The sequence below is a fragment of the Schistocerca gregaria genome, chromosome 10 (genome assembly GCF_023897955.1).
Source record: "Schistocerca gregaria isolate iqSchGreg1 chromosome 10, iqSchGreg1.2, whole genome shotgun sequence".
Lineage (NCBI taxonomy): Eukaryota > Metazoa > Arthropoda > Insecta > Orthoptera > Acrididae > Schistocerca > Schistocerca gregaria.
Genome location: NC_064929.1, coordinates 139,741,665 through 139,754,307, shown reverse-complemented (window position 1 = coordinate 139,754,307; position 12,643 = coordinate 139,741,665). Strand labels below are relative to the sequence as shown.

Genomic DNA, 12,643 nt, shown 5'->3' with positions numbered 1-12,643 from the left:
ACAACCGGTAATTAAATTGTATTTTATAATTACGTAAATTACACAAGAATTACATGGTATGTAATACATACATCTTTTCAGGTAACGAAACGGCATATCACCTTACTTCCCCGTTTCGATAAACAGCAGAAGAAATACTAGTAAAAAGGCATGATTTTTTGTTATTGCACATGCAAAGGAAGTCAGCACGGCACATAAGTGTGGTGTCACCGCCAGACACCACACTTGCTAGGTGGTAGCCTTTAAATCGGCCGCGGTCCGTTAGTATACGTCGGACCCGCGTGTCGCCACTATCAGTGATCGCAGACCGAGCGCCGCCACACGGCAGGTCTAGTCTAGAGAGACTCCCTAGCACTCGCCCCAGTTCTACAGCCGACTTTGCTAGCGATGGTTCACTGTCTACATAGGCTCTCATTTGCAGAGACGACAGTGTAGCATCGTCTTCAGCTACGTCATTTGCTACGACCTAGCACGGCGCCATATTCAGTTACTATTCTGAACATATGTTGTTGTTGTTGTTGTCTTCAGTCCTGAGACTGGTTTGATGCAGCTCTCCATGCTACTCTATCCTGTGCAAGCTGCTTCATCTCCCAGTACCTACTGCAACCTACATCCTTCTGAATCTGCTTAGTGTACTCATCTCTGGGTCTCCCTCTACGATTTTTACCCTCCTCGCTGCCCTCCAATACTAAATTGCTGATCCCTTCATGCCTCAGAACATGTCCTACCAACTGATCCCTTCTTCTTGCCAAGTTGTGCCACAAACTTCTCTTCTCCCCAATCCTATTCAATACTTCCTCATTACTTATGTGATCTACCCATCTAATCTTCAGTATTCTTCTGTAGCACCACATTTCGAAAGCTTCTATTCTCTTCTTGCCCAAACTATTTATCATCGTGTTTCACTTCCATACATGGCTGCACTCCGTGCAAATACTTACAGAAAAGACTTCCTGACACTTAAATCTATATTCGATGTTAACAAATTTCTCTTCTTCAGAAACGCTTTCCTTGCCATTGCCAGTCTACATTTTATATCCTCTCTACTTCGACCATCATCAGTTATTTTACTTCCTAAATAGCAAAACTCCTTTACTACTTTAAGTGTCTCATTTCCTAATCTAATTCCCTCAGCATCACCCGATTTCATTTGACTACACTCCATTATCCTCGTTTTGCTTTTGTTAATGTTCATCTTATATCCTCCTTTCAAGACACTGTCCATTCCGTTCAACTGCTCTTCCAAGTCCTTTGCCGTCTCTGACAGAATTACAATGTCATCGGCGAACCTCAAAGTTTTTACTTCGTCTCCATGAATTTTAATACCTACTCCAAATTTTTCTTTTGTTTCCTTTACTGCTTGCTCAATATACAGATTGAATAACATCGGGGAGAGGCTACAACCCTGTCTCACTCCTTTCCCAACCGCTGCTTCCCTTTCATGCCCCTTGACTCTTATGACTGCCATCTGGTTTCTGTACAAATTATAAATAGCCTTTCGCTCCCTGTATTTTACCCCTGCCACCTTTAGAATTTGAAAAAGAGTATTCCAGTCAACATTGTCAAAAGCTTTCTCTAAGTCTACAAATGCTAGAAACGTAGGTTTGCCTTTTCTTAATCTTTCTTCTAAGATAAGTCGTAAGGTCAGTATTGCCTCACGTGTTCCAACATTTCGACGGAATCCAAACTGATCCTCCCCGAGGTCTGCATCTACCAGTTTTTCCATTCGTCTGTACAGAATTCGCGTTAGTATTTTGCAGCCGTGGCTTATTAAACTGATAGTTCGGTAATTTTCACATCTGTCAGCACCTGCTTTCTTTGGGATTGGAATTATTATATTCTTCTTGAAGTCTGAGGGTATTTCGCCTGTCTTATACATCTTGCTTACCATCTGGTAGAGTTTTCTCAGGACTGGTTGTCCCAAGGCCGTCAGTAGTTCTAATGGAATGTTGTCTACTCCGGGGGCCATGTTTCGACTCAGGTCTTTCAGTGCTCTGTCAAACTCTTCACGCAGTATCGTATCTCCCATTTCGTCTTCATCTACATCCTCTTCTATTTCCATAATATTGTCCTCAAGTACATCGCCCTTGTATAAACCTTCTGTATACTCCTTCCACCTTTCTGCCTTCCCTTCTTTGCTTAGAACTGGGCTGCCATCTAAGCTCTTGATATTCATACACGTTGGTTCTCTTCTCTCCAAAGGTCTCTTTAATTTTCCTGTAGGCAGTATCTATCTTACCCCTAGTGAGATAAGCTTCTACATCCTTACATTTGTCCTCTAGCCATCCCTGTTTAGCCATTTTGCACTTCCTGTCGATCTCATTTTTGAGACGTTTGTATTCCTTTTTGCCTGCTTCATTTACTGCATTTTTATATTTTCTCCTTTCATCAATTAAATTCAATATTTCTTCTGTTACCCAAGGATTTCTAGCAGCCCTCGTCTTTGTACCTACTGTATCCTCTGCTGCCTTCACTACTACATCCCTCAGAGCTACCCATTCTTCTTCTACTGTATTTCTTTCCCCTATTCCTGTCAATTGTTCCCTTATGCTCTCCCTGAAACTCTGTACAATCTCTGGTTCTTTCAGTTTATCCAGGTCCCATCTCCTTAATTTCCCACTTCAGAAAGCGGACGGAATTAGTTTCATACTTGACTTTATTCCATTAATGATGAACGTCGCTCTTGACGGTACATGATTCATAATATTATATGTTCAGAATTTCCCAAAAATGTGGGAAATTCTGAACATATAATATTATGAATCATGTACCGTCAAGAGCGACGTTCATCATTAATGGAATAAAGTCAAGTATGAAACTAATTCCGTCCGCTTTCTGAATTCTAGTTCCTTGTCAATTCCAGACCTCACGTCAGCATAATCCTTCCCTCCTCACGCCAATCTGCATGAGCTAAAACGCGTGCATTTTGGCCTCCTCTAGTAACACGGTGTTGGCTCCAGCCAACACTACAATAAGAGTGGCCATTTTCCGTCTGTTATTGATCCAAGATAAAAGAGCATGTTCATTGTGATGGAAGGCAGACCGACTTACAACCGAATGAAGCCCGCGCTCCATAATGGAGTGTCTGGTGTCATATTTTGTGAAGAGAATATGACAACTTCTACAATATTATTTCAGTGGTACTGGGCGGCGCACGAAAAATCGGCCCCGATTGCTCATTGTCGCCCATCAATCATCATTTATTGTTTCGAAATTGTTGCTTGCATTAGATTATTTGTTATTTCTTCACTCCCTAATTATTAAATGTTTATCTGTTCTGCTCGCAGCGGTCAACAAATCGTGCGTAACTGCCGAGCAGTCTGTACTTGGAGCCGATTTTTCGTGCACCACCTTGTATTATTTCATTGCGATCAGCCACATAACGCTACAGTTGGCTGAACGAGATGTTTTGAAGAATCACGAAAATTAGAAGTGTGTGAGAATTCTGCTATGAATAAAAACTGTGTACTCCATGGGGGAGACATGTGCCCCCTCTTGGCGCCTTCCATCTTCAGTCACCTATGCTACTAATTTTCAGATTTTTAAAGAACCATATACCAGGCACAAATGAACGGTGAACGAGTGGCTATGAACGATTCCCAAAAAAGAGCGATCACCAGTGAACTAATTCCCAAGGATGAACGAGTTTGCCCAGCTCTATATCACACCAACTGTGTGGTTGGATTGATGCTTTTCTAGCAAAAAGAACATAGTAGTAAAAGATGTAAGTGCAGAAATTCCTATTGGTGACTAAGCACGGTGTACTGGCCTACATTACATCAGTAGGGCTACCCCTCCCCCCCCCCCCCCCCCATCCCAAGGCCGCCCACATTGCTACACCCCCCCCCCCCCCCCCCAGCCAGTCAGCCCGCACGCTATTCGTTCGTTTCTTTCGTCAGTAGACTCGCTTGAATGGAGTTATCGAGTTCTACTTTCCTACGTAGCACGCGCGTCCGCGTCATCGTGTTTTGTTTTGTTTTGTTTTTTTTTCTGTGTGGCACATAGATAGCAAACACACACCTACGACAAAAGTCACCATTCCAGAGATCTCGATACGTTATGCTGTGTGGCATTTGTCCGAGAAAAGTTTACAATATTCTACGGTTTCGTGATTAAAAAGAGACTAATGGGAGAGATTCCCCAATACAAGCGAACGAGCATAAACGCCCTTAATGATCGTGATTTTATTCTGCAAGCGTTGTCTGTTTGTCCTAGATCTGACTATCCTACTTTGGACAAGCTGTACAAGATATTTGCTAGTCTAGCTGCATCTATTGCTACAGTAGTGAGAAGTTTTTCAACATTGCGGCCTACAAAGACATGGCTGAGGTCGGCAATGGAGGAGGATCGGCTTAATGGCTTAGCTCTGTTGAACACTGACCCTGACACTGATTGTCCTATTGACGGTGAAATTAACCAATTTTCCAGGAAGAATAGGAGCATAGAATTCATCATTTAAGGAAGAGAACCACAATCGTAACTTTGCATATGATTTGACTAATTTTTTATTGAGGCAAAAGTAAAGGTGGCTCAAGATGTCTTTAGCGCCCCCTTGAGGTTTTTCTGTATCCGCTATTGTTAAAAATCGTATATGTTTAAGTTGGCTGGTATCTCCAACTATATGTGGCAAGAGTAACAAGCCATTAATGCATATTTCCCCTTGAGCAGCGGGTCAGGTCCAGGAGCGTAGAGGCGTGGCCGCAAAAGGGGCAGTCTATACTAACAGGCGTAGCCCACTTGGTGGTGCAGTTACACTGTGCAGAAAACATCAGGTCGGAAAGTTTGTGACATGTTTGTAAGTAGACTGTTTGGTGCAGAGAAAGCACAACCAGCACACTGAGGTGTGCTCATGCTATGGTACTACACCTAAAAATATCTGCACCGCGTATATAAATGACGTTGTAGTTAACGTTGGAAGTTGCATTAGGTTTTTCGCAGATGGTGCTGTTGTACACACAGGAGTCGCAACGGTAGAAAATTGTAGCGAAATGCAGTATGACTTGCGAAGATCATCGTTTGGTGCTGGTAGTGTCAATTTACCTTCAATACAAACAAATGTAACGTATTGCGAATACATAGAAATGCCCTTTATTGAATGATGACAGGACTACAGAACAATCAGTGGAAGCAATTACTTTCATAAAATATCTAGGAGTATCTGTACGGGGCATCTGAAATGTAACGACCACATGAAATCAATCACGAGTAAGGTAGATGATCAATCTTTCAGGCTTTATGTTCTTCGCACATATCTCACACTTGTCCGGTCCCACAACGTGCAGCCGCAGACAAGGAATACACGTTATCAAATTACAAGTCAAATCACGAAGTAATGTAGAAGCGCCATACCAGTCATGAATTGTAAGTTACGTATTACATGCTCGGGTGAAATATATCTTGACAAATTACGCTCGTATTGTACGGGCTCATTCTTTTGTGTATGAAACAAAGTGCCTTAATATTTAGTTCCACATTTACTTATCAACCATATGGAAAAATATTTATGCATCACCAATGTTGTTTCGTCACTATGGTCTTTTATTATGTGTACATTAGTTATGTGTAGTACCATAGTGTAAGTATGTTTCTTAACATGTCAACCATACTTTATGATCTCTCTTGTACATTGCTCATGACGACCTCGACTGCATACAAAAACTTAAAGATGGATGAACAAATAAATCAAAAATAGATTTTATTGCACAAATAGCGAAAGCAAACTATGTAACAATTCGATGCGAACGTTACATAACATTTCATATTATTAAGCGTTTTAAATATATATCGCAAAAAGCTTTTGGCACATTCCAAGGAGCGGTATCGGTCTGAGTCTGGGAAAGCTTTTCGAAAATTGTGCAATTACTACTTTTTTAATACTGTGTACTGCGGGGTACGATACAATCGAGTTAATCGTGGCAGGAAAACAATCGATTGTCTGCAAGTGAATCTTTTCTCGCGATTCAGATCGACTCAGAAATTATGCCTATTGCTTCTACCTCCGACTCCTGAAAAAAATTTACATGACAACAGGGTATGTCTATTTACAGTTTCTTTGCTCTCACGAGAACAATCGAGTTTATTAGGATTATCCAACAAAAGCAATCGTAAACGATACGAAACAGGTTTAAAGTCCAAGACCAACTGATACTATCCTGCAGATTCGATAATACAGTGAAAGATTTCCCACGACAGCTTCAGATTTTTGCAGACCTGTTACTGTATAGTCAGTACCCGATTATATGACTTCATAGCTGTACTACTCATCAGTTATTCCTCAGTCTGTTTCGACCATAATGAAAATATTATTCATATTCATGGCCTGCTCGAGATTTCAAGGGATTCTTGCTAAACTGATTTTTTAAAGAATTTAATGTGAAATTCCTTTGAGCACAAGTTACTACATAGCAGCACTATAATTATAACAATGCCGTTAACACAAAAATGTGCGTGTAACTCACCGCCGATTCTCACTAACTCTTCGTGTCCATAGCCAAATGGCAGAAATGTACTTTCTTTGTCTTTGTGTCTTAAGATCATTGGGTAGTATTGACTGATGATTTACTCTGAACTATTGCACGATTCCTATTCAACCGTATCTTAAAGTTATTTGTTGCTTATAGCCAAATGCAATTCTGTGAATAAAGAACATAAAAAAAGGAAATTTCAAGAGTTCAAATGATGAAAAACCATGAAGTTGTAAGGCATTCTCGCAAGGAGTTCGTGTTAACAGAAAAATATGAATGTGTGTCATGCGCTCCCGGTGATCAGATTCCAGTAATTTTCAAAGGATAGCCGGTGTAGTGGTTCGGAAGATTTTCCTCGTTTCCGCAGATTTTGAATTTAAGCCTCTGATATGCAGTCAGTTATTCAACTATACAAAGAATACAGTGTGTGTAAAAAGGCGACATCTGAATGCCCAAAAACGTAAAGCACATTTATTACATCGATCCTCACCATCATTTGATGAGCCACCTGATGAATGTTACTGAAACTAACATTTCTTAAAAATACAAGGTAATTTTGGAGGTGAAATAATGGAAACATGTTTCACGGACAAGAGTTTCATACAGGTACTCACTTTGTTGTTCGGATGCTATTTCTTGATTCTATCGCCACACGAAACCTAATAACTTCACTAGTGGACTAGGCTCTGACAACACAGCCGAAACTGAGAATACGATCACATTCACGTATGTCCGCCTTAAGCGAAGTGCGCGCCACGAATGTGGGGGCGTGGAAGCTTGAATTGCCGTAAGCAGTAACAGTATTCGCTACAGTAGGCAAAGATGTTATTAGGTACGCTTTAAACTCTTTGGTAAAGTCACGTTTGATCAAATGCCGTTTTATTACATTTTTCCTACAAACAGCTGAAATGTAATAAATATGAAATTAAATTATAGAAACAGTTTTCTGGTTAGAAGTTTCAACTTTCTGTAACCATTTTGTTTCTCCCTATGAAGTTTTCTCTCTGTATTTACTGCTCTTCGCTGTGATTTCCACATGCTTTTTCCTTATTTAAAATAATTTTTCGTAGCCGGGTGGTTCTTTGCTATTTTTCGGCAGCTGAAATACTGAATAACTTATTTGCTTCAACGTTCAACGTACTTCTAACATAGACGTTGTCATTTGTTTCTGCATTTTTATCTTTGCCTATCGGCTTGCAGAAAGTAATATTTTTATTTGTTTACGCCTTATGGCGAGGTATAGGAGGTGAAGGAAAATTAGTTGCGACGTTTATTATCACGTTACAATGGTGTGGGGATTAATAAAGTAAGTGGGAAGTGTAAGTGTATACCCCAAAGGTTTCGCTTCAGTTCTTCCAATAAGTGATAATCGAGTTCATTTTCATAATTTTAATATAACAGAGTGAATGGAAAGTGCGAAATGTCATTTTTAGAATTTATCTGTAGGATTAGTGATATACGTTAATTCCAAATAAGTAATGGGTAATTACTGTAAAGAAGATTGTTAAAGTTTCGTTCAAAAGCGTTGCATACCGACTATTGGTTAATATTTCAATGTTTTGCCTTACTCATTTTAAGGTTCGGCTTAAAAGCTGGTGTTGCTGGCGGTGCTGTTTATTACACGGTAGAACAAGGCGTATGGAATGACAGCAACCGCACGACCGAACTTCATCGTAGAATACAAGAAAATATGAGACCATTAATACAACAGATACCAATAGATATGAAGGTAAGGGTTGCAGGCTACCTTTACTGCCATTCTGTGTTACGTAAATGTCATTTGTAATAGCATAATAATAAAGATAGGCTTTCAGATCCCGTTTTTCCAGTGTAGTATGAGAGTTTACCTTTTCGGTACACACAAAAACAAATTGATTAAATAGAACGTTAAATTATGGAAAGAAGATACGTAGTAACAAGCCAATAAACCTAATATTCTGTTGATCAGTGGAACTGGAACCCATAGCTATTCAGTATGATAACAGATGGGTCACTGTATTTTCAGAAGCTCTCTCTTAAAATCACATAGAAATAAACTTTTTTTACATGTTACAACACACTGTGGAAATTGTTACAGATAATTGTTGCCCTGCAAAGTAATCTAGGTGACAGGAAATTTCACGACTTTTGTATTATAGAATATATGTACGTTATAATGAAATGAAATTCATGTGAACTAGGAGACCCTTCTCCCCTGTCCTACAGTGAAGTTGTTTGTGTTTTTTTACACTTACACATCCGAGTAAATTTCTTTATTTCTGAAATAAAAATGCAGAATTTCTAGTCGGATTAACATTTAGTGATTTCAAAGTAGCACAGGTGTAATCTACCCTTTGCAAATAGCATTTACCTGCTGCCCCAAATCTCTGTTGTTATTCATGTTTTACTTGCTTCCCAATTAGCTTCTCATTTTTACTATTTTTACCTGTTAAGTGCTGGGTAGTTCATTAACTTCCAGGAAATGTGACCCAGTCAACAAGTTAACATCTTTTTCTTGAAATTCAACTTAACAAATGAGTTACGGTTACATGACACAACTGCAGGTTCTTCAGTTTGATTACAATCTGGCATGTAAATCGGAATATTTATTTTCAATAACATGTTGATATTTTATTTGACCAAGCTGTAACTTAAAATTATTAAATTCATAAAATTTTCACTAGAAGCTTCAATACATCACATATACATCCATTCTTTTAACCTAAGTCATTGTACAGAAAGCTATAGTACTCTGACAGATATGACATTCTAGTTAGGTAATTTCGGACGCTACATGCTCACTCTGAATTCCCAATTGCTACAGAATGTTTTGAGGACTGTTTTGTTTCAGTTATCGTGTGGATATAGTTGTACCATTTCTGGTGGAAAACACAAGTATTTAGCACATCTTAATGACCATGTGGTTTTTGTAACATACAGTTATTAATTTGCATTACAGATCCCAGATTTGCCCAAAAGTGGAGAGTTGTCTCATGATGCGCAACACCTGTGGAATTCTGGAGTGAAGGCAACATTTAGTTTCCTGGGTGACCTGCCTTCACTGTTGACAGGCTGGAGCATACAAGGATACCAAGTGCTCAGAGAACAGTTGTCCAGCAGCCAGCAGACAAATCAGCAGGCACATAGCACTGACAAGAAAGAGTGATATTTCTAATTTTCGTCTTGTAAATAGTCAAAGTGTAAAATAAACTGTTGTCACATTCAGATGAAAGCCTCCTAAATTAAAAAAATCCTTTATTGCAAATTAAATAGAAAGGTTATGGAAATTTGTCTTTGAATATGTGAATAGTGGGCCAAACTTTCATATGAAGAAGGAGTGAAAAGAAGCAAGGGAATGAAAAGCATTTTGTCATAATGTTGCGAATGATTGAGGAGATAATGGTGTGCTTAGTAATTCACAAATTATGTAGGAAGAGTTGGCATATATAAATTATCTGCCATAAAGTTATCTATAGCCTGGGATGAAAGCAGAGAGAAAATAATAAACCACTCTCTGTTGACAGCCTGATGTTCCTTAATTTGCTGCACAAATTGTCATCATGGATTTAACCAAACCTGATAATGAAGGCTATTATTATTGGAGTCTGATGTTTCAAATTAAGCTAGGTTGTTGTACCCAACGACTACTGTATGTTGCAAAAGACTTCAGAACCTTGTTCATGTTGAGTTTGATAAATGGAAAAAATATTTGATAAGATTTTATACTCAAATCATTTCTTGGCAGACCTAATTGTAAAGTATATGTAAGAGGTCACGGCTTTTCAGATCATTACTGTGAGATGATAAAGCTGAAGACAAGTTCAGTAAAACTGCAAACTCTTCATACTCTTTTAGAGCATCGACAAATCAGACGGGGGGGGGGGGGGGGTGAAGTTTATATGTAAAACCTTGTAGACACAAAGTTTTGTAAATATTTTACATCACTTAAATTAATTTTTGTGGCGACATTTCCATACCTACTGCAGCAGCTAACGAAGCTAGATTGATAAATGTGGGTATTAGAAAGCCTTGACAGACCCTTACATTTTTCAGTTCTATGCAGAAGTGTTGCACTAATCCACAGTTATGCGAGTACTATCACAGATATAAAGATAATTATATGAATCAGTAATTGGAAAAACAACACAAGGCCACTTTTTGGCAAAACTGAGTTATATGCAGGGGAGTCTTTGTGAAACATAGATGCAGCCTCGGTATAAAAATCAGACGTGCTATACACATATTAATGCTTTTAACAGGCACACTGTTTTTCGTGTACTTTGCAATAACAACGTGGGCCCCGGACTAGTGTTATTAATGGAAAGAATGGTAGAAATGACAACAGTCTAGAGTTTGTGGGATGACCCCACCCAATTTCTGTCAGATGGCAAATATATTTATGTATTAATATTTCAGCTGTACGATAGTGTGTTCCAAAAGGATTTCTGAACATTAGCAGATAGACATTTTCAGAAAATTTCATGAGTTTAAAAGTAAGAACACACAACATGGATGTCTTGCAGGGCACGCTGTGCGAAAGACCCCGGAAAAGCAATCACCAGCCTAAGCCGAGAGCATGTAATTCGCAATTTCAATTTGTTAACTAGAAATGCTGGGTGGGAAGCGTGCAAATAGGTATTTTCCAACCTGCAGACAGACAAAATTTTGCAGCCTTTTTGACATTACAAATGAAGCTGTAATGAATTTGTAACTGTGAAAAAGTAATGTTCAACCACATGACAAGAGATATGCTACTTAAAGTAATCCAACATCCATAGAGAATCTTGCATTATCCTAGTGAATAAGCATATTGTTTAGATGCAGAGTTGTCTGTAAAAACTGTATACGAACTGTTCCCTAAGTTACATTTGCATATGAAAGAGTCATGTGGAGTGTATTTAAGGGTTTTCGATGAACATTTTAATTTATGCATTGGGTGGCTGTAAACGGATATTTCAATGGTAGGCAATGAAAACTTTATTGCTCCATTTTGTTAAATTTTATGGGGGAAGCAAAAATGGGTCCAGAGTAACCATGTAGATGTACATAAAATGAGTGAAAAATTGTATTTAAAGATGGATGCAGCAAAGTGTGCAGAAAATGAGCATGAGGTGCGATTATGTTTCAGTTACATGCAAAATCTTAAGATTATTAAGCTCCAGTACAAAAAGCATTTTATTTCCTGCAATTTGATGCCAGCACATTCTGTATCACTCACTTGTTTAACAGTCAGTGACTAAATATCTTCTGCTTATGGTGAGTAGCAATCTATCATATTCATAATAATGTCATTATTCCATCCTGGATTTTCCATTGTTTAATCTGATAAATAAAAATGAAATATGCTATTTTGAAATGAGTGTGTGAGTCACATGTCACAAATGCACCATTCCTGGAATAACATTAGATACCACCCGTCCCACTAACATTAAAACCAGGTGGTGAGCTAGTAACGTAGTTTGTATTTGTTGAGAACATGTTTGTCAGTCTTAACTCAGCCCATGACAGATAAGCGTAACTTGCTTTTTAATATGATAAATATTACTAACACTTCTCTAACCAATGTTTGTTGTACCCTGCTGCAGGAATGCAATTAATAATGTTGGAGAACATTAGGCGATAAATGTGGTGGACAAGGAAGTAGGGAATTTAACATGGACATTTGCATAGTTCCGGGGAGAGTGCATGGATGGTCAGAGTGGTTAGAGCGACCACTTGCAATAATCAGGAAACCACAGTTCGAGTCTCAATCTGGCACAAAATTACATATCATTAATAGATAGTTCATCTATACCTAAGATAGTAGGTCTATACCAACTGCAGCTTGTGTCAAAGAATTCAGTCAGCAAATATATTTCCAATTATTTTTTGCAGTAGTTGGTCATCAAAGTAAGTCTGTTCTTTCAGACATGCAAGTGAAGTTTGGTATAACATTGGAACTCCTCTAATATCTTATGGTGAGTGCGTATATAATTATAGTCAAAGCAACATAAGAAGACTCTGACAGCTCGCAGTGCTGTTGCCAACTTCCAACCGCAAAGTGCTATTGGCTTCAGGCAAAACAGTAGTTGGCAGCATAGCCAGACAACACTGAGGCATTGCCACAGACACGTTTCCAAAATCATGCTACATTATTGGTAGAGGTAGGCCTGAGAAGCTCCTGCACTCAGCCTGCTGGGACTGTCAGGGATCAACTTATG

General features: G+C 38.8%; 2 protein-coding genes across 2 annotated transcripts in view; one reads left to right on the top strand and one right to left on the bottom strand.

The window, feature by feature from the left end:
* LOC126293305 (aminopeptidase N-like) overlaps positions 1-7,211 on the bottom strand; it is a 721,098-nt gene extending 713,887 nt beyond the window's left edge. Inside the window, exon 1 of the mRNA XM_049986440.1 lies at positions 7,079-7,211. The gene's annotated coding sequence lies outside the window, so the exon portion shown is untranslated. The remainder of the gene's footprint in view (positions 1-7,078) is intronic.
* Positions 7,212-7,587: 376 nt separating this feature from the next.
* Positions 7,588-10,159, top strand: LOC126293303 (MICOS complex subunit MIC13 homolog QIL1). The gene is made up of 3 exons (XM_049986436.1): positions 7,588-7,770; positions 8,043-8,193; positions 9,403-10,159. The coding sequence occupies exons 1-3, from the start codon at positions 7,751-7,753 to the stop codon at positions 9,607-9,609; spliced, it is 378 nt and encodes a 125-aa protein (XP_049842393.1). The 5' UTR covers positions 7,588-7,750; the 3' UTR covers positions 9,610-10,159.
* The last annotated feature ends 2,484 nt before the right edge of the window (positions 10,160-12,643 follow it).